This window comes from Condylura cristata, unplaced genomic scaffold (genome assembly GCF_000260355.1).
Source record: "Condylura cristata isolate star-nosed mole 26May11 unplaced genomic scaffold, ConCri1.0 scaffold00015, whole genome shotgun sequence".
Taxonomy (NCBI): Eukaryota; Metazoa; Chordata; class Mammalia; order Eulipotyphla; family Talpidae; genus Condylura; species Condylura cristata.
The window spans coordinates 38,036,179-38,063,370 of NW_004567116.1; the positions used below are offsets into that span (position 1 = coordinate 38,036,179).

The 27,192-nt window shown below is 34.2% G+C and overlaps 1 protein-coding gene across 2 annotated transcripts in view; it reads right to left on the reverse strand.

Moving 5' to 3' along the window:
* FCHSD2 (FCH and double SH3 domains 2) overlaps positions 1-27,192 on the reverse strand; it is a 200,915-nt gene that overhangs the window by 99,684 nt on the left and 74,039 nt on the right. For both annotated transcript variants that reach the window (XM_004683177.2, XM_004683176.2), the window contains exon 4: positions 2,712-2,788. In XM_004683177.2, the coding sequence (XP_004683234.1) occupies positions 2,712-2,788 (77 nt within the window). The remainder of the gene's footprint in view (positions 1-2,711; positions 2,789-27,192) is intronic.

Consider the following 27,192-nt stretch of genomic DNA (forward strand, 5'->3'; position numbering starts at 1 on the left):
TAGTTATACACATATTTTATAACTTATAACTATGGGTGGCACTTTAAGATTATAATATTCATCTCCTGAGATATCCATTCTGCTGTCAACTAGGTTTCTGTTACAGCAATGTGTGAGACCATATGCTATATAAAATGCTATGTGTGGGTCAATGAAGACAAGTTAAAAACAAGGGGGAATAAAAGTATGGGTTCCTATCTTACTAGAACAATAAAAACCTCAAAACTATTTTTCAATCAAGGAAATGACTAGTTTATGCAATGGGTTAGTCTGTATAATATATCAAATGAAACAATTTAGATAGGAATTATTTAATCAGAGGTATATCTTCGTCCCTTTGCAAAAAAAGATGCAGTGTGCCTGCAAAAACTGCCAGCAAGAAAACAATAATAGACTAAGGGACAGCAAGTTAATGTACTCTGTTCTTATTGTATAATCGACAATCAATGGAACTAGGATGTAAGCTTACCACAGTCCTCCTAAGCATGACAAAAAATTTTCTCAGAGACTGTTCTGACAGAAAAAATTGATACTGTTTTGTAACTACTGATTTATATGTAAAATATAGTTTAAAACATAATGAGCAAAAACATGAACTGTGATGGGAAGAGTGGGGGGAGAGAGGTGGTGGAGGGAGGTAAGGAAAAGCTTAGAAGAGAAAGAAGGGAGAAGGAAGGAAAGAAAAAGAATTCCTTTATTCAAGCTTTTGCTTTATAGTAACCATGTCTTCCTTCCCTTTCATCAATTCACCTCGTTGACTGCTACTCACCCTTTAAATCTCAGTTTAAGTATCACTTTTTTAGGAAATATTTCCTGATTACACTCAGTCAATTCAGAGAATCAACCAAGTCCTTTTCTGTTATGTGTCTACATGGCTCTAGCACAGTTCCTTCAATCCTAAGTATTGCTATGTAACTGCTTAATGTCTGTCTCTCTCATTATAGTGAAAATTTCCTGGAGTGTGTCTTTCTTACTATTGTATTCCTAGGGCCCATCACATGGCCTAGCATCTAAAAAGTTTATGTTATGTACAGAATGAAAAATTAGTGGATGGATGAATGTATAAACTGTGAGAACTGTACAAATAAAAAAAAAACTGTCATATGGTGTTTTAGAAAATCTTTAGCAATTAATAGAACTATGGCAGGCAAACAGTCCCTCAACAACAAGGTACCATGAAAGCATGGAATTGAGTTAATCCAGTCAGAAGACCTCAGGTCAAGTTCTAGTTTAGCCAGTATCATCATATGTGGCATATCTCATATTTTCATTTCTTCAACCAGCAAATGGAGAAGTAAAAACCCCAAATACCTGCATTGTCTACCTTAGAGGTCTATTTTAACCATTAAATGCAAATGATGTGCAAATTATTGGCACACATATTCATTTAAATGCTACTATTGGGCCCTCCCTGGTGGTGCAGTGGGTTAAAGCACCACACTAAGAAGCTAAAGTCACTTCAGCATGAGTTTGATCCCAGTCCTGGAGGTGACCACATGGCATGGCAGATCTCTCCTGACCTGCCCACTGCTCGTTCAGCAGTGTTCTTCATCAGTCAGCCTGTTCTGCTCCCCACTCTGTCTCTGTTGAATCCTCTCACCACCCCTGCACCTCTGGCCTGTACCCCAGTTCTGTATGCATAAATAATTAAATTTTTTTTTAAAAAACACTACTATTAGAAGTAGTAGAATGTAGTAGAATTTATTACATGATAGTTTCAGTGGTAGTGGGTTTATTTTGACTGGGGAAAAATGATAATGGATTATACAATGATTTTAATGTTTCTTTATTTTACTGGTTTCATATGAGGTAATTTTGAAACAAAAATAAAGGCATCTATTATTTCTAGCTATCGTGCCCTCTGCTAAGCTATCAGTCAGTCTTTCACTGAGAAGAACTATTAGGGTTTCTTGTACATCCTTCAGTTTTCTAGCCCTATCAAGAACTTATCTGATGATATTGGTCTTCACTGACACCTTGATTTCATATACAGAATCTACCTGAACTCTTCAATACTGAGTTCTTAACTTCCCAGGATGTTCTATTATCTCATGAATATTAGCCTTAACTCCAACCAGATTGCAAGCTCTATCTGATCTTTGAGTTCAGGCCACTCAGCACTAACCACTAGACCTGAACAAAAAAGCCAATAACTTTCAAATTAATCTCAAAAAGGATATCAAATTTATAAATGCTTTAAAGTTACTTGTAGGTCACCAATGACACAATTTACATTTCATTGTAATCTATTTTCTTTAAAATATGCACACAAAATACTAAACAGCCAAATTCTGGATACGTGTACAGGTGTGTGTGTATGACACCTTTCATTAGACTCACACAATCCCCCATTTCCAAAACAGAATTTGTTACAGGAGTAAGGCTTAATGATCATGGTAGAAAACTCACTACGTCATTATTGTACCAATAATGCGCTTCATCTCTAGATCACTGAAGAAATGTATGTTTCTTATCAACATTACTGAAATTCTATATGTGGGTAGTAATTAGTTAAATACAGTATTGTCTTGGTTCAGTACATATAAAAGTGATCTATTTTACATTAACATTTTTTTTATAATTTTGAAATTATGTCAAAAACAACAGAGGAAAGGAAAGAAGCTTTATAAAAATAGATCCTATGTTATCTTGTGACATGGTTCTGAATGCAAACTTTTAAAGAAAATGGGCAAGAACTATTTATAGGTTACCTGTAATCATTTCGATCATCAACTTTTATTCCAGGCCAATCTCTCTTCAGATACTGACTGGCCAACTTCTGGATGCCCTGTTTAAAACAAAACAACAAAGCCATGTATATACATAGTTCATGGGTTAAGAATTGTGCTTAAAACATAAATCATAAACATGTATTTTGTCACCAAGTAAGATCTTTCCCTTAAAATATATTACTTAACAAACCAATCTTTCCAGATGTAGATTTAATTCAGACATAAAGATAAATGACAGAACACTATGGTCTTATTACATTATTGTCACAGTCTTTTGTTTTCTCCATTTCTAGGAGAAAGGGTGAAGAAAAGGATAAGAAAATTGAAACTTAATTGCTTCTTACATCACCAAATTATTTGACCAATCAGCTACCTCTGGTATATCACAAGGAACACAGCTATCAACGTCGACAAAGTTCTGATTACTCTTTTTGACATCTTAATTTCCCACCATTCCTCTGCAATGGCATGAATTGCATTTCTATCTTATCAGTCAAATACTCATATACCAGGAAAGGCCAATGTATCTGATTTGGAGCAGACACATACACATTGGTTTATAAAATTAATGAACAAACTTTAGATGAAATCATATTTCATAGAAGTAATTTTCAAGACAGATTTTAAGGGTCTTTCTTTTAAATAAAAATACAGCCTAAATCACTTGAAGTGAAAAATATAGTTTTACACTAAAAAGTTAAGAACCATGCCCACTTGTTATCCATACAACATGAATCTAGAAACCCATTATCTAAGTCTATTTCTTAAAGTAGGTAATATTGGTATTGGTATTTGAATAGAAGAGACTTTTTTTTTTGGAAATGATGATAAACTAGTCACTCTGACCATCTAACTTTTCAATGAGTACATATGTTTTCTCCTAAGACTGCAACAGGACCCAATGTAATTGTTTTAAAATATCACAAATCTTGGGATACACCCCACACAACCTTAAAAAGAATAAACAGGGCTGACCCTGGTGGCTCTGCAGGTTAAAGCACAGCACTAAGAAGCTAAAGCCATTTCAGCATGTGTTTGATCCCTGCCCCAGAGGTGATCCACATGGTGTGGCAGACCTCTCCTGACCTGACAGCTGCTCCCCTTAGCAGTGTACCTCATCAACCTGCCTGTTCTGCTCCCCACTCTATCTCTGGTGAATCCTCTCACCACCCCTGCACCTCTGGCCTGTACCCCAGTTCTGTATGCATAAATAAATAAATCTTTTTTTTAAAAAAAAAGGATAAACAGCTGAGCTGAAGAACAATCACATTAATTAACAGTCTGCCTACTTAAAGCATATATTGCCTGAGTAAAATCAAAGTTGCACGCTAGATATGGTACCAGTCTATGAGGATTTACTGTCAATAAATTTCATTTAGTTAAATTCATTATTGTATGTTTTGTTTACCTTTATTTGAATGAGCTGAAAGGGTAGCAGAGCTGCAGAATTTCTTTGAATCTCAAGTTCTTACTGAACTTGACAACAGTATGGTTCCTTACTTCCAGAAACTGTGTATGCTGGGAACTTCTTACAATTGCATATCCACAAGAATTCCCATTTACATGCTTTGTACTTTGGGGAACCCTGTCACTAAGTCTTTCCCTGAAAGTGCACAATATTTCTTTATCTGGCCCTAGTTCATAATGTTCCTATTTGCATGAAACTTGAGGAATTCCTGCCTGTTGAATTCTCCCCTCCCTTAGCTTGATATATGTATCTCCCAACACAAAATATTTAAACATAGGTAGGCAGATAGACAGATGAGAATGTGAAATGTTTTATTGCCTAGGTATTAATTTCATTTCATTAAAATAGGACAATTTATCCTTCTTTCTGCATATACTATCTGAAATTCTTTAATACAAAGCCATCCCTCCTAAATCATTTGGTTATCCTGAGGAACAATACCTAGAGGAAAGACAAGATTAAAAACTTGACTGCTCAGTTTTGGTGCAAAGATGAACAAAGAGTATTTTAAGTAACACTATGAACTCATACATTTTGAATAACAGATGTGTTCCAATTTATTGCAGTCACTATTCTTTTGATGCTCCAATTGCTACATCTGAAGTCAGTGGGGGGTTCCTCTAAGTTAGCTCTCATGTCATGACCCTGATAGACTTTGACAGTTTCTTTGTTTTCTTTTAGTTTCTATTCTAGATATGCAGTACACTCGTTTTCCAAGAATTCTAATTCCTTTCTGAGAGAAACCATATTTTTAGAGAACTACACTCTGTTTTCTTATCCTTTTGTCTTACTTTGTGTCTTTCTCTAAGAGGCCCTCTCTGTTCACTGTATACAAAGTAGCTCATGCTCAACCCAGTTACTCTCTTACACCATCCTCCTCATTTATGACTCTTACACAGTTCCTATATGGTTTAAGTATTTGTCTCTTTACTGAAGATAAACCCCATCAGGTTTATCTTAACTATGTTTTACATTTTTAGTAACTAAGTCTCCAGTGTATAGTAAAGAGTCAAGCATTTGACTGACGCCAACAATATTCACTGGTTATATGAATAAATACCACTTAATTATTTTAGTTCTAATGTATAATATCTAACCTCCTTCTGTAATTTTACCAGAATTGGAAATGTTAGGATCAAAATTACTGTGGTCCTTTGTTTGCATATGCTCAGAGAAAAAAAAATTATACCATATTTATAAGATTATGAACAGGTGGTTTTAATACAAGAAATAAGTACTTCAGTAAAATTAGTCAAATTTCACCATCTCCACTATTGGAGAAAACACATCTGTGGATACTCTAAAGTAATGAGAAAAAAAGAAAACAACAGAATTCTATACTTAGAAAGCACAACACATTGATTTCTCTAAAGGTTTGGTTATATCAAGACCCCTGAATTAAAAGAATTAATAATATACACTCAGGAATAATAACTATGCAACAGAAAAGGAAAGGCAACATGTAGGAAACTGTCAAACAAATGGTAATATGTAGTAAATACCCAGATGAGGAAAAGACCGTATAATTTTTTAAAACAAATTATATCCACATGATATGAGAGTGACCTTTTTAAATTAATGGCTTGCTATAGTGGCTACCTATCATTTCCTATAGAACACAATCTGATATGAGCCTCACATGAGTAGAACTAATATGACAGAATAAGAACATTCTATATGTACAGATAACAAACTTTACAAGCACTTTTACAAAATTATTTCTCTTCATTGGGCTTTGTTAAAACCACAGACAAACTGGACATTGATAAGGGAGATAATTTACCTCAAAACAACTAGCTGACACAAAACTTGTTATGTCTGAATTAAAATCCCAAGTTAACTTTCTAAATCTTTGCCCCCTTCCCCCAAAAAACCCATCCCATCATTTTAGAGTGAATTTTGTCTCTTTTAAAAATTCTTAAATTACTTTGACTTATCTATTTTTGTACATTATAAGTTGCAATAGCAATCTCTGGAGCTCTAAACTACAAAGTTGAACTGTACTAAACTGAATGAGCCTTTCAGAGATGTGATGAGGGATTCATAAAATAGACAAACAGATCTTTAGATGAAAGACTTTATTCAAGTTAGTGCACAGAGGCAGGAGTCATGACTTCTGTGTGCTCTATGCAGCTGTTCAAGATCTAATCTGTATGGATATTGAAGAAATACTCCGTGTTCATTAAAGGAAAGTTCTTAAATAATGTTTCACATCTCTGAAAGCATTCTATACTCAAATTAACTGGTTTCCTTTTTATTTTATGCTTAAATGTATATCCTATGAATAAAAGGACTACTTATATAGAAAATAAAACTAACTAAATGAAATGGCTAAAAAAAAAAAACTTACTGCTGTCAATTTCTTTAAAAAAGAAAACCTTTTATAATTACTCAAAAGTGGTGAACTAGACATATAAAACCTATTTATATTTACCTGAATATCACTGAGGTATAATGTTTTGATTTGATTTCCCACAGAGTTTACTCTGGAGCAGTGGTTTCCATAAAAATGTACTATCAATATACTCTTTGGAACATCCAATAATGTCCCATTCCAAAAAGCCATCAGTGTCTTTTTCAAAAAGCCATCAGTATCTAATGTAAGACTTGCTTGTTTTACCTCTCAATAACACTTACTATATTGATCTAACAAATGAAGTGACACAAAGGAAGCCACTGTACAGTGGACACTAGGAAATGGACTGATGGCTTAACCTTTTGCCCATTTACCACAGCAAACTGAGCTAGAGTATGCCCCTCTGGCTCTGACATGGATTATTATTTTGTATTGATTTCTTCCTTCAATATACAGAGAAACTAATATTTAAATTTTACTAAAGGTATACCATCAGATGGACCTTCAAAATTATAAGAAGCCATGTTTTTATGTACTGTATACCTTTCTGCCATGAAATTCTCAACATTATGAAAATTACATTTAAGCAGTAATAAGTCCACTGCAAAAGTTGGATACTTTTCAAACTGATGTAAATTACAAATGATTTACTATTCTTATGTTATTTTAATAGTAATTAAGAACTTTACCCCTACCCTAAAATAAAGTTTTGAAATATTGTTCATTGCTTTGTGTGGCATAAAATCAGAGTTAAAGCTAAAAAATTGATTTAAGTATATTATTTCAAGTTACATAACAATTGTATTTCCTGACTTTCCTATTAATTTCATGATGAGATAAAATAGTAAAGCTGGCCCTCCCTGGTGGCGCAGCAGGTTAAAGCACAGCACTGAGAAGCTGAAGCCACTTTCGCATGAGTTCGATTCCCGCCTGCCCGGGAGGTGACCACATGGTGTGGCAGACCTCTCCTGACCCGCCCGCTGCTCCTCTCAGCAGTGTACTTTGATGATCTGCCTGTTCTGCTCCCCACTCTGTCTCTGGTGAAGCCTCTCACCACCCCTGAGCCTCTGGCCTGTACCCCAGTTCTGTATGCACAAATAAAAATATAAAAAAATATATATAAAAAATAGTAAAGCTAATATATGTTAAATAAAACTTCCCCTTTTATCAAAAATAAAGATTAATTTGTTTAAATTAATTAATTAAGAATAAGAGCACATGATACTTCAAATGATTCAACCTACTTGATTTGAGGATGTAAAAGAATAAAAAACTACATGAAATTTAAGACTCATTCATGATTAAAAACTTTCAAGAAACTAAAAATAGAAGAAAACTACCTTAACTAATAAAAAGTGTATATGTAAAACCCACAACTAATATACTTCTAACAAAGAGTGAATATTTTTCCTCTAAGATCAGGAAGAAGGCAAGGATGCCATTTTTTTTTTACCAACCTTTTCAACATTGTACTCATAGTCCCATTTATTCCAATAAGGCAAGAAAAAGAAATCAAAGGTATACATAATGAAAAGGAAAAAATAAAACTATTTTTTTTATTCACAGATGACATGATTACCTTAAAGAAATTTTCAAAGAATCTACAAAAAGATATCTAGAACCAATAATAGAGTTTAACAAAGTTGTAAGCTACAAAGTCAATATGTAATACTTGATTACTCTCCTATATACATCTAATGAACAATGACATTTTAAATTTAAAAAGATGGTAATATAGGAGAGGAAAGGAAGTAAAGTACTGTATGTGAAAGATTTCAAATTTTTTAAAAAAGGAGCTAACTAAATGGAGAGATATGCCACATAACTATACCGAAAGATGAATGTTTTGATGATGTCAATGATTCCCAACTTGATCTCTATATTCTCTGCAATCCAAACCAAAATCCCAGAATTGCATTTACAAATATCAACAGATTGATTTTAATATATATGAAAGGTAAAGGTGCTAGAATAGTCAAACTAATTTCAAAAAATAAAATTTAAGGTCAGAGGATTCACATTACCTGAGGTCAAGACTACTACTATGCTTTAAAGCTATAAGACAATGTGGTAGTACAAAAGAATGGACAGTGATCAATGGAACAGAACAGAGTCCAAACACAGATGCACACAAATACAGTAAATTAATTTACATTAAACTATAAAGGTGTTCAGATGGACAAAGAGGATGGTCTGTATTCATCAAGTGGTATTGGGACAAATGATGACCATATGCAAAAACCAACCATTAACACATACTTCATAACTTACACAAAAAATTCACAGACCTAAATTAAAAAAAAACAAAATTATAAAATGTGTAGTAGCAACCATCAAGTGGGCCAATACTGTGGGAGCCCCAGAAGAAGTGAAACAGGAAGGGACAGAGAGATTACACTCATAATGGTCAAAGACATCTCAAAATTCATAAGACTCAACAAATTCCAAGCAGGATGAACTAAAACAGACCTACACTGAAACACATTATAATTTTAAACTGTCAAAAGCTAGAAAGAGGCCCTCCCTGGTGGCCCAGCGGGTTAAAGCACAGCACTGGGAAGCTAAAGCCACTTCCCATGAGTTTGATTCCCGCCTGCCCCGGAGGTGGCCACATGGCTTGGCAGACCTCTCCTGACCCGCCTGCTGCTCCTCTCAGCAGTGTACTTCTTCGAGCTGCCTGTTCTGCTCCCCACTCTGTCTCTGGTGAAGCCTCTCACTGCCCCTGAGCCTCTAGCCTGTACCCCAGGTCTGTAAGAATGAATAAATAAATCTTTAAAAAAAAAAAAAAGCTAGAAAGAATTTGAAAGAGGCAAGAGAGAAGCAAATCAACACATATAAGGGACCTTGAAGGTTATCAGAAAATTGCCTAACAGAAACCCAGAAGGCCAGAAGACAGTTGTTTGCTATCATCAGAAGCTAGAATAAACTAAAACTAACAAACAGAAATCTGTATCTGGCAGATTATGCTTCAAAAGTGAGGCAGAAATTAAGATATTCCTAGATAAATAGTAGCTGAAAGCCCATGACCACTAGACCTGCCCTGCAAGAAATAAAAGGACCTAGACAGCAACTCTAAGATGTATAAAGAAAACTTTGAAAGAAAAAATTACCTCAATAAAGGTAAATACTAGGGCAATTATAAAAACTAGGATTATTGTAACAATGGTTTATATGTACATTTTGTTTTCTATGTGATTTCAGAGGCTAACACATTTTTTAAAACATTAATACTAAATACTAGTTAATGTTTTTTAAAACATTAATACTAAATACTAGTTAATACTGTAACTCTGGTTTGTAACACCACATTTTTGGGCATAATTTAAAAGACTAGTGTATTAAAACCTATTTTTAGTTTATGGTTTTGGACTCGCAATGTACAAAGATATAATATGGTGACATTAATAAATAAAAAGTAAAGACAGATCTATAAGGGAGTTTTTGTATGTTTCTGAAGTCAAAATATTATAAATTTGAATTCAGTTGTTGTAACTTTAGCATGTTAAATAAAAACACAAGGCTCATGGCTATAGAATATATATAAAAGGAAATAAGAAGGAAATGAACATGTTTCACTATATAAACTCAATTAAACACAAATAGACAGTAATGCAAAGTTATTTAAGTAGGTACCTACTTACCCGTAATTACTCTTAATTGTACATTGTTTAAACTCACCAATCAAAATACACATATTGGCAGAACAGATTTAAAACCATGATCTGCTTTTCCACCTCAAGGCACCTGTGCAGCTGTAGGATTTGTTTTACAGACGTGGCAGATTCCAAGAACCTCACTACATAAAAACAATCCCCCAAATGGCACAGAAACAAGAAATGCCAATCATAAAAGTATGGATCCCAAGTTCCTAAGGAACATGTGCTCTGCCAAGAAGTACAAGAAAGGACTGAAGGAGATGTAGGACAACAATGCCAAGGCCATGAGTGCAGGTGCTGTCAAAGCCTTTATAAAGCCCAAGTTAAGGCTAACATCCCAAAGGGCAGCAGCTGCAAGCTCAATCAGCTTGCCTGCATTGCTTTCCCCAAGCTTGGGAAACAAGTACATGCCAATATTGCCAAGAGTCTCAGGCTGTCCAGGCCAAGGGTGCTGCCTCAGCACAGGTTCCCAATGGTGCCTAGACCACCACACAGGTTCCACTATAGAAAACTCTGCCTGTGTGGGAACAGAAGGGCTGGTGAGACCCCAGCTTGCTGTCTGCTGGGCACTGGTGTCTTTCTGTGCTATTTACAACAAACCTGAAGCACAGGGGCAAAATCCAAATATGCTGTCAACAAAAGACTTCAGATCTAATGAATACCATGCAGTATTTTAGCAGAGATGAAGAAAGTTTGAGCTGTGAAAGAAGTACTAGAGATAACGACCCAGGCTGGTTACAAAGATATCACAAAGTATGGAAAAATGACATGATTGGTAATGCTCCACCTACAGAAAAGATCGAGAAGGAGACAACAGAATGATTTTGGATTTTGGCCTTATGCAATTGGATGAATGACAGTAGCTCTCCCAGGGATGAATACACTGGTAGGCTATATAATCACAAAAAGATCTGTTATATTATAGTAACAATACTATAATTTTAACAGCAGTATAGTAAAAAGAAGAAGCCACTATCTTTCCTGAAGTGAGAGATGTCAGGAAAATCTACAGAGAATTAACTACATTAGAACTGGGAATAAAAAAGCAAACAGAAATTTGATCCACTGACAGAAAGAAGAGCATTCCAGGGCCTTGAATAATTTAGGTGAAAAGAAAAGGTGATATAAAAAAAAAATAGGGGAAATGTGGGAAATGGGTTGGTGGAATAAACATTTACTTGTTCTTTTAAGCTTACCATTACACATATATACTGAATTCTTCTTTACTGTCCAGGACAGAGCTACTCTCAAAATAGTATTTCTTTACCAAAGAGCCTCCGATGTCTTTCTTTTATTCCGATTACACCATTGCTACTACAGTGCTTAAAACAGAAGCATAAAAACACATATCATCTAAAAAGAAATTTCCTTGGGGTTATGGTTCTAATAACTGAAATGTACCACCTTAAGTTGATATACTATGCTTACACAAAACTCATACTGTTGACTTTAAGATACATAAGAAACATGAAAGTCATCTGCCTGAAATACTCGTGGTTGTCTACCACTGAACACTGCTATGAGAGAAAGCATGTATATCCAGATGTCTTTAAAAGAGAGGATGCGTTATATGGCCAGTTTATATAATGCCAAAATGAATATATAACGTAGAAGTGTGTTTAGTAAAAGCTATCTTCCTCTTTAGGAGGCACAAGGCCAAATCCAATCATTTCCCCCTCCCTCTCGAAAATCTTTGTTTTCTCCTATAGAATTTCTCCATTTTATTCCCAAAGCAACTTATATGAAAGACTTAATCAAGAGAAAACCCTAAAGAGTAAAAGGTTAGCCTATCTCTACTATTCCACTATTTTAAAACTTATTTTCCATTTTTCACTAGATTGTTTAATCAAGAAATGAGGGTTGCACTTTCATGAATATTTTGTCCTTCCTGACTTTGGAAATTTTTCTTTCCAAACTGCTGGAAGACATAGGTAAGAAAAGCAATATTCTTTTACTATGTGCTACAGTCATCTTCCAACAAAGATCAGTATTTTGGGGAAAAACTAAATTTAGTTTGCTTTATAATATTTAAAACGTTATTAATTGGACAATACAAATTATAGCTTATCGACAACATTTAGCATCATTAAAATTTTAATTTATTGAAGTTATATTTCAGGATCTAGATTATTTAATACCTATTTGGAAGCAGTATGAAATAAAGGTCTTTATTAGGGGGAGGGAGGGAATAAGCTAGTTGCTATTGTTTTTAAACAAGAAGAAATGTGCTATATTAGTCAGCATAACTGAACTGTCCACTTGATCTCAAAGACAGCTGTAAAAGCAGTTCCTTCTTCAGAGCAGAAATAGGAACATATCCAATCAGCAAGCAAATAATAATTTCATGTGCTTGAAATAGAAGAGGAATATCCAAAAGTAATTTGAAATATCCAAAATGTGACTGGACATTAAAACAAATGAGAGTGCTTCTCTCTCCATTTCCCTTATTAGATAGAAAGCATGTTACTAATCATTACAGCTAATATTTGAGGACTTACTATATGTCAGATGCTTCACATTCCTTATTTTCAAAACCACCACCATAAGCAAGTAGTTGCAAAAGAAGTTTTAAAATGTTAATTAAAAAACTAAGTAATTATTCTTAACGTAGTTAGGTCTGGGTTAAAATTCAGGTCTTCTTTCAAAGTTTACAAACTTTCTGACCACTTTGTTCATTTCAATATAATCACGGCCTATCTCAAGCCACAATGTAGTTTGGTCAGGGGCAGTCTCTAAGTTCTTTAAAGAACAAGGCTATAAAATCCTATTACACTGCATAGTCTTTTCTCAGTAAGTAACTGCTGATCTGAACCAATCTGGTTAACAATTACATATTTTAAAATTAATAGGCTTCTTTTTACAGTAGTTTTAGGTATACAGAGAACCTGAGCATAAAGTACAGGGTTCCCATACACTCCTCTGTCCTTTTAGATCCTCTTATTATTAACATCTTGCAATAATGTGATATATTTGTTACAACTGATAAAGCAAAACTGACACATTATTATTAACTATAGTTTACATCAGGATACACTCTTGTGTTGCATAATTTAAATAGGTTTTGAGAAAGGCATATCACATGCATCCACCATACATTATTATAATAGACTCACCCTCCTGAAACTTTCCTATGCTTTCTTGTTCCTCTTCTATTCCTTGACCAACACTCACATTTTTTAGCTTCTATATTTTTGCCTTTTCCAGAGTGTCATATGTTAATTTTCAGATTGACTTCTTATGCCTAACAATAAGAATTCAAGTTTTGTATATTTGATAGCCCAGTTCCCTTTATCACTGAAAAATATGTATAGATGTACCTGAGCTTGTTTAATAAGTCACCTATCAATTGTTTCTAAGTTTTAGCAACTATGAGTCAAGCTATATAAAAATCTGTGCATAGGTTTTTGTGTAAGCTTAAGTTTAAATACCTCTAGGCAAATACCAAGGTGTGCACTTGTCTGACTGTACAATGACTGTGTTTCACTCCAAAGTGACCTACTATTTTTCACTCCCATTAGCAATGAATGAGACTACTTGTTCCATCCTAGCCAGTATTTTGGTGTTGTCAGTGTTTTGTATTCAGCCATTCAAACAGGTGTATGATGACATCACATTGATAATTCCCTAATAACATATGATGTTGAGCATCTCTCTGCATATTTATCATCTGCATATCTTCTTTGCTGAGATGCCCATTCAGGCCTTAGGCCTATTTGTGATTTACTACTTGTTCACTTATTGCTAAATAAACAATTCTTATATATTTGGGATACAAATACATGATTATCACATACATGATTTACAAATATTTTCTTCCAGTCCCTGACTTTTCATTCTCTTATTAGCATTTCATGGCAGAGAAGTTCCAAGTGGAACATACATATTTTTAAATTAAAACTTAAAATTTTAACTTAAATTGAGGCCTCATTATCTAAGGTTTAGAATTCTTCAGTCACTACGAATCAAATTATTGAAAAAGGAAAAAATTAAGACTTCAAGGTTAGTTCTGACAATAGATTACTTATGAAACTATGCAAACATGTACTTTACTATAATGCAGACAAATTATGACAAATTATTGTTTACATATAATATAAATTTTGTGAACAATAAACAAAGTACCTGGAGTTAAACTCTTCTTAAAATGAGTTGTTTTTTTTTTAAAAATCATTGTTTCATAATTTAGCTGTTTTAAATTTCAATCATCATGTCCTCTTAAAACATGGATATATTTTAAGGATATCATTGCTACATAATAACTTTTCATTTGACAGATTTACAACAAAACCAGTAAACAGCGCATGGAGCTATAAGGGATCATGCTCAGTGAAATAAGCCAGAAAGAAAGTTACCATGTGGTTTCATTTTTAAGAGGAATGTAGAGGATACAAATAAGGGATCAGGAAACAAATTATGATAAAATAAAAATCAAAATCAAGTCAACTATAAACCGGAGACATTCTGATTCTGCAGGGAGGGAGAGTGGAACAGGATCAAAATGGGGGTGGGAAGAGAACAAGGGACTACAGTGATGGTACACAGGTGAATTGGTGGTAGGTATTTCATGGGGACTATAAGATGAGAAAGCATGCAGTGTACAAAAATGAAGAATGATGTAAAATATATATATATTTAAAAAAACAGTAAAGAGGATAATTTTCACCAATTCAATTTACTAAATCATGTTACAAAGTAAAATGTTATTGCCTTTTTAAAAATGGCCTTTATCAATATAAGTGATTTTGACAATAATGTACCAAATGCTATGGAGTAACAGAGTGCAAGACTTGTCCTCACTCTCTCTATTCTATCTTGTACTAATTTACTATAAGAACTAACGCAGCATTGGTGACTAAAACAAAGCAGGCACAGAAGCCTGTCAGAGAAGTACATTCATTAGTTAGATTCTAAGGAAATAGCAATAAATGTTACAGATGTTGTCAATACCCTTATGGTGCTCATGTTATCCCAGGGATAAATTAAGAGGAAATGGTTAATTTAATCATGGTCATCAAAATGCTGTAATGTCATAAATTACTAAAGAAAATGTTATATATGAATGATCTTAAATAATAAATGCTCTTAATGAAAATGGAAGCTACAGAAAAATTAATACTGTTACATTTTTGTTGAGAAAACAACAAAGCACATGTGATTCAGATATGACCTTCAAGGAAATTAAAGAACTTTGATATGGCTAGTATAGACACTGTTTAAAGGGAGAATGGCTTAAAGGTGAGACAGGATAAATAAATGTCAAATCACACAGTGAGTTATAAATTTGGACTACACAGAAATAACAGGAAGTCACCATTAAAAATTTTTAAATTACTTTATCCTTATTGATGTAACAATGGTTTATAACATTATATATGTAATTTGGAGGTTACAATACTGCCTTTACCACCAAAATATCCATACCCTTCACCATGATCCACTGACCTGCCCCCCACCACTATACACCCCCTCCTCCCCCTTTCCCCTTTGGTAGTTCCAATTCTATAGTGAGATTTCTAGATTTTATTTTGATTTTCTCTGCCTTTGTTTAGTTTTTCTATATTATACATTTAAGGTAAATCATCCAGTATTTGTCTTTCTCCTTCTCATTTATTTTGCTTAGCATAACCCCCTCCAGTTCATTCCATGTTACCACAAATGACAAGATTTCATGGTTTGTTTGTTTTTTAAAAATAGATCTATAGTATTCCACTGTGTATATACACTACATTTTCTTAGTTTGTCATCAGGCACTCAGGCTAGTTCCACACCTTGGCTATTCTAAGCAGTGCTGCAATGAAACATGTTGGTGCATATACCCCTTCAAATTAGTGGGTTTTGTAGCTGTAGGGTAGACACCTAAGAGTGGGACTACTAGGTCATAAGGTAGATCTATTTTTAGTTTTGAAAAACCTCCACAGTATTTTAAGGGTTAGACCAGTCTGCATATTACCAGAAACAGTGGGCAAGGGTTTCCTTTCCTCCACACTATCTCCAACATTTGTTATTGCTATTTTTGACATAGACCATTCTCACAGGAGTGAGGTGGTATTCATTTACATTTCCCTAAAGAAAAGTGATTTGAATATTTTCTCATTTGCTGTTGGCCATCTGTACGTCTTCTTTGGAGATGTTTCTATTTTAACTTCTCTGCCCACTTTCTAACTGGGTTGTTTTCTTGTTGTTGAGCTGAATGAATGAGTTCAGTGTAGATCTTGGGCAATAGCCAGGTGCTGGAGGTATGATTTACAAATATTTTCTGCCACTCAGTAGGGTATCCTTTGTGTTTATGATAGTTTCTTTCACTGTGCAGAAACTTTTATTTTGATGTAGTCTCATCTGTTTACTTTTGCTTTTATTTCCTTTGCTGTTAGAGTCAAGTTCCCAAACATCACTGAAGCCAAGGTTGTGGGGGTGTTTTGCCTAATTTATTTATGTTATGGTTTCAGTCCTTACATATAAATCTTTAATGCATTTTAAGTTAATTTTTTTGTAGATGATGTGAGATCATTGTCTGGTTTCATTCTTTTTCATATGACTGTCCAGTTTTCCAACATTGGTCACATAGGATTTCTTTTCTCCATTCAAATGCAAATTTATCATAATTATGTAGTGATGCCTATGACAATCATATAAATGAGAGTTCCAATGACAGTATACATAAAATTTTTAACTTTTTTACATATGCTTTTCTTGCTCTGTCAATTAGATTTTAAGCTTTGAATATAGGAGAGAGAATTTCGCTGTAAATCTATAAAAGTTAACAAACGTATATAAAGCATCCCCTCAAACACAATTATTAAAAAAAATATATTAAGGCAATTCTTTAGGATATCCAGAGTACGTCCTTCTGTATCTAATCCCTGACCAAATGCCAATTCTACCTTGCAGAGTGAGAAACTTAATTTTTTATTTCTAGAAGAAACAGTCATTAAAAAAAATAGATTCACCAAGTTGAGTTTTTCAACACAGTCTTCTGATAGGTGTAAAAATAGTTCTCTAATATGAAGAGATGTCCTGAGATCTCTCACTCAAAAATACTGTTAACTAATTCTAACTGTATTTTTTTAACTGAAATAACACTGGTTTGCAATACTGCATTTTGTGAGGCATATAGGTTACCCCAGCTACATCCACTACCACTGGGCCTTCCCTAATCACCTCTTCCCCACTACAATCAAAATTCTATTGCTTGCTTAGGCTTAGTTTTACCATCTGTTTTGGTTGTTCATATTCCACATTAGTAAAGCCATTCATTATTTGTCTTTCTTGACTTGTATCACTTAATCATAATCCCTTCTCATTCCATCTATATTGTCAAAAATGGCAATATTTTCTCTCTTTTATAGCTGAATAGTATTCTGTTGTGTGTGTGTGTGTGTGTGTGTGTGTGTGTATATACACACAATGTAAAATATATATAAAATTAGATTTAGAATCTTCTTAGTCCACTAATCTGTCATTGTTTACGAAGGTTACTTTCATAACTTTACTATTAGTGCTACAATGAAAAAAAATGTATATATCCCTTTGAATAAGTGTTTTTGGTAGACACCTAGAAACGGAATTGTTGAAAGTTATGATGGATATATTAGTTGTTGGAAAGGTCATGATGTATTTTTGCTTGAAAAAGCGCACAAATAAATGCATCATGGCTTTTCTGACAACCCAGTATTTATAATATTTTGAGAAACCGCTATACTGTTCTCCATAAGGCTGGACCAGGTTACGTTTACATTAACTATGTACAGTGGTTCCATTTCTTTCATACCCTCTGCAACATATGTTGTTATTCCTTGTTTAAACATAGGCCAGCCCACAGGAGTAAGGTGGTACGTCACCATGTTCTGATTTGCATTTACCTGACAAGTAATGATTAGTATTTTTTCATGTGTCTTTGACCATCTGTGTGCCTCCTTTGGAGAAGTGTCTACTTAATTAACTCTTCTGCCCTTTTATTTTAAATTGGGTTCATTGTTTTCTCATTGTTGAGTTATATCAGCTCCGTAGACCTTGGAAATTAGTCTCTTGTTAGATATATGATATGGAAAAATTTTCTCCCATTCAGTAAGGTGACTTTTTCTTTAATGATAATTACTTTCACTGTGTAGACCCTTTTTTATTTGATATAGTTTCAGTTGTTTGTTTTTGCTTTTTTCTTGATAACTGAGTCAAGTTTCTGAAGAGCTCAGTATCTTAGTGTTTTTACTTTTATAAAAATTTAATTTTATATATATTTTACATTGATCTTGGTACAATGCATGCTTTCTCTTTGTTTTGCTCATGTTTTCTTGTTTGTATTCTATGGTGCCAGGTCTTACATCTAAGTCTTTAATCCATTTTGAGTTAATTTTTGTATATAGTGTTAGAGAGTAGTGTAGTTTCATTCTTTTACATATGGGTATCCAGTTTTCCTAGTACCATTTTTGATGATTTCTTTCTCCAGTATATACTCTTGGCTTCTTTGTGATGACTGATTCTAAAAGGGATGCTAGAAGTTTATCTAGATGAACTCACTCAGATCAAAGACTTGATATTATTTATAAATCATATCATGACACTCCAGTGATCTTTTTCTAGTACATAGTTTTTGGCATGGCTTCTCTAATGACCTCTGGTCTAGTATTTACAACCTTCTATAAGTGGCATCAACTTAGTATAGATCAAGCACATCACCTATATACCCCCCAAGTAGCCACATAATTCCACAAATACTGTTTATTTTTATCTGAAACCACTTTCAAGTGATAATACTCTTTGACTTTAAAACTTGTCTCTTTCTGAAAGGCTAGTTCAAGACTAGCTCACTAGCAAGAGCCAATTCCTATAGCTTGAACTTGATCTCCTCCAGTTTCCTACCTTCCTAATACAACCTAACAGGGCAAGAACTATGCTTTGTTCCAAGTCCTATGCTGTACTCATGAGATCAAAGTTCATCATTCAGTAAATATTTACGTAGAACAGATTTATAATGAACACTGGAAACAACAGAGGTGATTTTCAAGTGGTCTCAGTTCCTTAAAAGCTCAATGGACATAGATCTTCAACTGGAAAATGTACACAGAGGAAAGACAGAAGTTTAAGGAGAAGTATGTTAAAGGAAAAGTCTTGTTTGTTAATTTTTAAATAGAAGAAATACATATAGGAGGAGGTGTAGTAGTGGCAAAATGAGGGACTGAACATCAGGGAAAATAGGTAAGAATTAGGGAAACCAGGTCAAAGTAACTAGAAAAAGTTAGGGTCAAGATCACACAAATGAAAAAGTTGTTTAAAAAGTCAAATATGGCCCTCCCTGGTGGCGCAGCGGATTAAAGCACAGCACTGAGAATCTGGGGCTGCTTCCACATGAGTTCGATTCCCGCCTGCCCCGGAGGTGACCACATGGTGTGGCAGACCTCTCCTGGCCCGCCCGCTGCTCCCCTCAGCAGTGTGCTTCGTCGATTTGCCTGTTCTGCTCCCCACTCTGTCTCTGGTGAAGCCTCTCACCGCCCCTGAGCCTCTAGCCTGTACCCCGGTTCTGTATGTACAAATAAATAAATCTTTAAAAAAAAAAAAAAAGTCAAACATTCAAATAAGGAGAGGTAAATAATGAATATTATTCTAAATAAATTTATCAGGAAGAAGGGTACAAAATTAATATAATTTTAGAACATGACGTTCCAAAACGTACTTATACAATTTAAAATAGGGATCTTCAAATGTTTTAAATCATACAACCCATAAATGAGAGCATCTTTGAGAACACGTCTCTAAAATATGTATATGTACTTATACGACAGCAAAAATACAATTTTAAAGGGAAGATAAATCTGTAATAACAAATTTTCAATGTCTTTCCAATTTGATAGTTTCATATGTTATGTATTAATGACTACTATCTAAAGACAGTCAGAAATCTAGTGAACATTCATCATTATAAAGATGGTTATAAATCCACTACTAAATGGTTGAAGTAAGTAAAGAGTTTGGGCTATGCAAAGTTGATACCACTTGATAAAAGTTATCATATTTGCTCTTTTATTGGCGTCTGTTTGTGCTTGCATTTTTAGAATCAACTTCAATGGGTTTTCATACTACTTCCAGTGATATTTTAAAGCTATTTGCATAGTTTGAGATTTGCATATCTCATAAAAATTGTGAGCTAGTTTCAAGTATGAACATCTACTCTAGAAACCAGTGATTTAGAGCTTAGCTTTGAACTCACACTTGACATGTATTATATTTGTGAACTTGGACAAGTTACTTAATGTCAGTTTCAGTCTCTTCATCAGTAAAATAATGACAATAACTTTACTACTACCTAGATAACCTACAGCACATTCAGAAATGGACTATTACTCAACAATAAAATAAAAGAACTATCAAACCATGAAAAAGACACAACAGATCCTTAAATCCAAGTACTGTGCCAGTGTGGGGGCATGGGTATATAGGAACACAGTATTTTGTACGTACTTCAAATGAGTATGAGCATAAAAACTGCTAAAATCAAAGTCTACTGAAAACAATACCACTATCTCAAATGATTGATTGTTGCAAATATCAAATAAAATAATATATAAACACACATACCTATACATATGTGTGTGTATATATATGTATATGTGTGCATGTGTGTATATGTGTATATACACACACACATATATTCAATGTCCCTCAGCAATATTGAGTCTTTTTAATGAGAATTACCAGAAATGATTATTATCACATACGAAATGTAAATTTTGAATAATAATAACTCTGGCAGAGCAATAAGGCAGGAAAAAGACACACAAGGAATCCAAATAGGGAAAGAAGAAGTATAACTGTCCTTATTTGCAGATGATATGTTACTCTACATGGAAAATCCTAAAAATTCCACAGAGAAACTAATCAAAACCATCAACCAGTTTAGCAAGGTAGCAGTATATAAAATCAACACACAAAAATCAGAGGCCTTCCTATACACGAACAACCAATAAGAAGAAACAGAAATAAATAAAAAAAATCCCCTTCTCAATTAAAACAAAAAGAATCAAATACCTGGGATTCAACCTGACAAAAGAGGTAAAAGACCTATACAAAGAAAATTACAAAATACTGTTAAAAGAAATATAAGAAGACACCATAAAATGGAAAGGCTCATGGATCGGGAGAATTAACATCATCAAAATAGCGAGCCTACCAAAAGCGATATACAGATTTAATGCCATCCCAATAAAAGTCTTAGTGACATTCTTCAAAGAAATAGAAAACAATATTGATGAGATTCATATGGAACAACAGAAGACCTTAAATAGCCAACACTCTCATGACTAGGAAGAAAGAGAATGGAGGCATTACAATCCCAAACTTCAAGCTATACTCCAAAGCCATCATAATCAAAACTGCATGGTACTAGAACAAGAACAGACATACAGACCAGTGGATTTGGATAGAAAAATGTTCCTCAGCAATACTGAGGTTATGGACAGCTAATCCTGACAGAGGAGCAAAGAAGATATAATGGAACAAAGAAAGTTTGTTCAGCAAATGGTGCTGGGAAAACTAGGAAGCTACATGCAAAAAAATGAAACTAGATCACTACCTCACACCATAAACAAAAATCAACTTGAAGTGGATTAAAGACCTAGACATACGAATGGAAACCATAAAATACCTGGAAGCAAAGATGGGCCAAACACTACACAACATACTCATTAGCGACATCTTTAAAGATAGAGCACCCAATGCAATAATAGTGAAGGCAAGGATAAATAGATGGGACTACATCAAGTTAAAGAGCTTCTGTACAGCAAAAGAGACATTACAAAAACCAAGCAGATAGCCCACTAATTGGGAAAACATTTTCTCACACAAAACTAGTGATAAAGGATTGATCACAACAATTTACGGAGAACTGATGAAACTCAACAAAAATAAAGTTAACAACCCCATCAAAAAATGGGCAGAAGAGCTAAAAAGACACTTCTCCAAAGAAGAAATGCAGATGGCCAAGAAGCATATGAAAAAATGTTCAACATCACTTGTAATAAGGGAGACGCAAATTAAAACCACAATGAGATACCACCTCACCCCAGTGAGAATAGTACATCTTCAAACAACTAGCAACAACAAATGTTGGCGAGGATGTGGAGAAAAAAGGAACTCTCCTGCACTGCTGGTGGGATTACAAACTAGTACAAACACTATGGAAAACTGTTTGGAGGTTCCTCAAACTGCTAAACATGGAGCTTCCCTATGATACAGCAATCCCACTCTTAGGTATCTATACAAAAGACACAAAAACACTGATTCAAAAAGATACCTGCACCCCCATGTTTATTACTGCTTTATTCACAATTGGAAAGACATGGAAACAGCCCAAATGCCCAAAAGTGGATGACTGGATTAAAAAGATGTGGCACATATACACAATGGAATATTATTCAGCAACCAAAAAAAGAAACACATCTTTTGCGGCAACATGGATGGAGCTGGAAAAGATCATGCTTAGTGAGATAAGCCAGAAAGAAAATGAAAAATATCAGATGTTTTTTCTCATAGCAGGAATATAACAGAACAGGCGAGAAAATAATGATAATGATGAACAGCTATATACCAGAGACATTTTGTGGGGGTGTAGTGGGGAATGGGATCAAAAACAGTGGGGGGAGGGAAATGCACTGGTCTATGGTGATGGCACATGGGTGATTTGGTGATGGGAAACCCATGAGGATTGCAACTGAGATGGAAAAATGCACAAAAATATGTAAAAATAAACTGTTATAAAATTAAAAAAATAGATCTGGCAAGTAATTTAAAAAAAGTTTACCTATTCATTGACCACTTATTTGATACTGAGAATTTTATTATATAGAATGATTACAGGGTTTATTAATTACAAGTTCATTCTAACACGGAAATTTAATTCAGCTGGTCATATGTACAAGAAATATAATTTTATCATGTCTTTTTAAAAAAACTTAAAAAAAAGTTGTATCCTAGATTGAATACAGATGATTAACAAAAATTAGTTTAACATAGTGATGTATACATTATTTGAACAAAAACTTCCTAAAGGAGTCATAGGGTCAATCATTAGGAAAAATGAATGAAGTAGGACTGGTTACTATTTCAATACCTTAGATATTACTTCTTCCTTTGCTGATTTTTAATGTTTATTAATTATCCCAATGAAGTGAAAAGGAATCCTATAAAACATTAGACAATTTATAATTTATAGAAGGATGGATACAAATTTCCTTGTAGATGTTCACATCCCTAATTAATATTCATGAGGATAATTTTACAAAAGCAGTTACAAAACTATGCCAGAGGGGGCATGGAAATATAAGTTTGTGCCAGTGGCAGCAGCAGGAAATTTCTCTCTTCTCAAAATGGAAGATGTAGATTCAACACAAATATTTCCTAAATTGTAGTTTTATAATAGTTTACTCAAATTATTCATTACTCAGAAATAACACCATGAAGGACCAGATAATGTTGCACAAAGGCTGAGTTCATTTGTTCTGGACAGGTGGCCAGTCTGCAGCTCTGTGTCGGCAGTCCAAACCCACCCACAATAGCCCCAAAGACGATTATGCAAATGCCAGCCAACCCAGCTATTTTCCCAGGAACAGGAGAAGGGCTCCTGGTAGAAGCTATAATTGTTCTGCAGTCATGTGGAAAAACAAGCAGTTTTTTTTTTCCTCACCCCCCCCCCCACCGCTACAGGCAGAGTGTTTCATTAGGGCACTACTACAATATGTATGGATATATAAACATACATATGCACAACACACATTATGAAAAGATAAGAAGGAACCCTAAATGACCATTACCTAGTGAAGAAGCCAATCTGAAAAAGGTTCAAGCTGTATGACATGTATATGTGTGAAGAGGTGGGCAGGGTGGTATCACTGCTTAGCAGGGGAGATATCAGTGTGTGTGTGCCTGAGTGTGTGTTTGTGTGTGAGTGTATTTCTCAAATACTATTCACAACTTATTGTATCCTATTCCTCAAGCTCTCCTTGCTAAGCAACTCTACCTTCTTACCAATATGAAGCTACCTCTGTTGGTTATACTGTCCCCTTGACAATAAGATACATACAGAGATTAAGTGATTTTGACCACTGTATCTTATAAATACAATTAAATATTTTGTGGCAGAGTTGGGATAAAATTTATTTTTATTCCCTATGTAAAGTATTTTTCCTTTTCATAGTGTAGCACAATAAAATAGGCTAATGATAAAAACACTGACAAGGGAACACTGCCCCCTAGAATTGATTAATTAATACTAACAGAGTTTCTTGGTTTTGGTTTTTGATTTTAAAGTAAGTCATCAGGTTCCTTAATGGCAGTTTTAGGTGACCTGCTCTACTACTCAATTTTACAGTTCTTTCTGGAATTAAAGTTATTTTAAATATTATTACTGTGGGATTTTTTTTTCCACAGGGTTCAAACACCATTATTTTTTACCTTTTTTCACGCTGCTGTGAGACTAATTTAAATGGTACATTCACTTTAGAAAAGTGCAGCAGTTCCTAAAAATGTTAAATTTAGAGTTACCAAACAAGTGGCCCAAGAACTCCACTCCAAAATTTATAGTTAAGAGAACTGAGACCAGGTCCACAGTATTATTAAGAATTGCCCAAAAATGACAACCCCCCCAAACTCTACAATTAGTTATTAGACCCTTAAAACGTAATGTAGCCACTCAATAGGATGTTATTAATCAATAAAAAGGGATCAAGTACTGATAAATGACCTTAAAAATAGTGCAAGGGAAAAAAGTTACAAAAGATCACATATATGGAAATGTCTGAAATAGGCAAATCCATAAAGATTGAAAGTAAATTGGTGGTTGTGTAGGGCTGGGGATATTAAAGTAGAAAGCAATGCTAAAGAGTATAGTGTTTCTTCACAAAAATGTCCTAAAGTTGTTGGTGGTGACGGTTGTACAACTCTGAATATACCAAACACCACTGAAGTGTGCACTTTAAAAGAGTGAATTCTATAGTATGCAATTATATCTTAGTAAGGCTACTAAACATATATACTTTTCCCAATCTCTCTCTAAGGAAGTATTATTTCCTGTCCCAATGACATCATGCTTAATCCTGCAACTTGCTTTGCTGATGAAATGTGAGCAGAAGTGATACATCATACATCTTCCAAGCAGAAGCTTTAAGAATTAGAACATGATTTGTTATACACTCTTTATCATTTACAAATACTCCACATAGATGTTATTTCATCATAATAGTGATGAGATCACAATGTGGGAGTGAGCCATCATCAAACCACCACAAATTTACAAAATAAGCAAAATATAAAAACCCTTGCTTATAAGCCACTGAGACTTTAAAGCATGTGTGCTACCAGAGTTCTGTCAAAGGCATATATGTATATGTATATATATACACACATATATGTATACACACATATATGTACATGTATATGTATAAAGCTAAAACAATTAGCAATTATTTACTTGCAATTTTGTGTATGTTTCTTATGTGTATAATGTATTTGTATGGGGTAAGTCATTCAAAAAGTTTGGAAACCATTTCCCTTGACTACCAAAAACCTAGATCTAATCTATTATTCTTTCAGAATTACAGTACTAACTTGTCCAGTGCTCTATCCTGGCACCACAGGATACCAGGGTTGCCTAATAAATACAGCTCAAACAAATTAAGATCTTTCTTGGTATCAGTAAAATATAGTAGGATCAGGTTAGGGATATAAAATTCAAACTAATAGGCCAGTTAGAGAAGTTAAATAAACTATACAGGTTTTATATAGCAGCCATATGCCTACATAAAGGAAAACAACATAAATACTGCCCCTAGTTTGCACAAGTAATAACCTGAATCACTAAAATTAAAAAGAGTTAACATGGCCCTCCCAGGTGGCGCAGCGGGTTAAAGCACTGCACTGAGAAACTAAAGCCACTTCCACATGAGTTCCATACCCGCTTGCTCTGGAGGTGACCACATGGTGTGGCAGACCACTCCTGGCCCGCCTGCTGCTCCCCTCAGCAGTGTACTTCGTCTATCTGCCTGTTCTGCTTCCCCTTTGTCTCTGGTGAATCCTCTCACCCTCCGCATCTCTGGCCTGTACCCCAGTTCTGTACGAATAAATAAATAAATCTTAAAAAAAAAAGAGTTAACATATCAAGAAGTGGAAAAACTATAGAACAGCTGGAACTACTGTATGCTGCTGGTGGGAGTAGAAATCAAACAGCTTTGAAAAAAGTCTGAGCACACCTAGTAATAGGAAAGAGATGACTATCCCACGACCGAGTAATTCCTATAAAACTTTCTACAAACCTCATCCATGGCAATGTTCAAAGTGACACTTTTTCTAATTTTCAAAAACTTGAAACAAACCATGTATCTACCAGTAGAATAGTTAAATCAATTATGACAGTTTATATAATTGAATACTTTCCAACAATGAGAATAAATGAAACTTGATTGTTACACTGCACATATTAATCTCATAAATATGTTGACCAAAAAAAGCCAGACCAAAGAGTATTTACTGTGTGATTCTATTTACAAGTTTCAACAACAAGCTAAACAAGTGAAACTCTAATATTAGAAATCAATACAATAATTATCTTTTAGGAGATAACTGCTATTGATAGGAATGGGCAAATAGGAGGCTTTTATGCTGCTATAATGTTCTAGTTTCTCATCTGTGATGTGGATGACAAATGAAAAATGTTTTTAAAAAAGGAATCACTGCAAAAAAAATTGGTTCAAGGGGAAATCAGAGTGGAAGTAAGAAAATATTTTCAAATGAACAAGTAAACACTACATAATGAGACTTAAGGAATGCCATCAATGCAATATATAGAAAGAAACATATATTCTTAAGTACCTCCATTTGAAAAGAGGGAGGTCTAAAAATCAACAACTTAAGCACTCTCCCACTCCTCCAAGAAGTAGGAAAATGAATAATTGAATAATCACAAAGAAAACAGAAGATAGGAAATAAAACATAAATAAG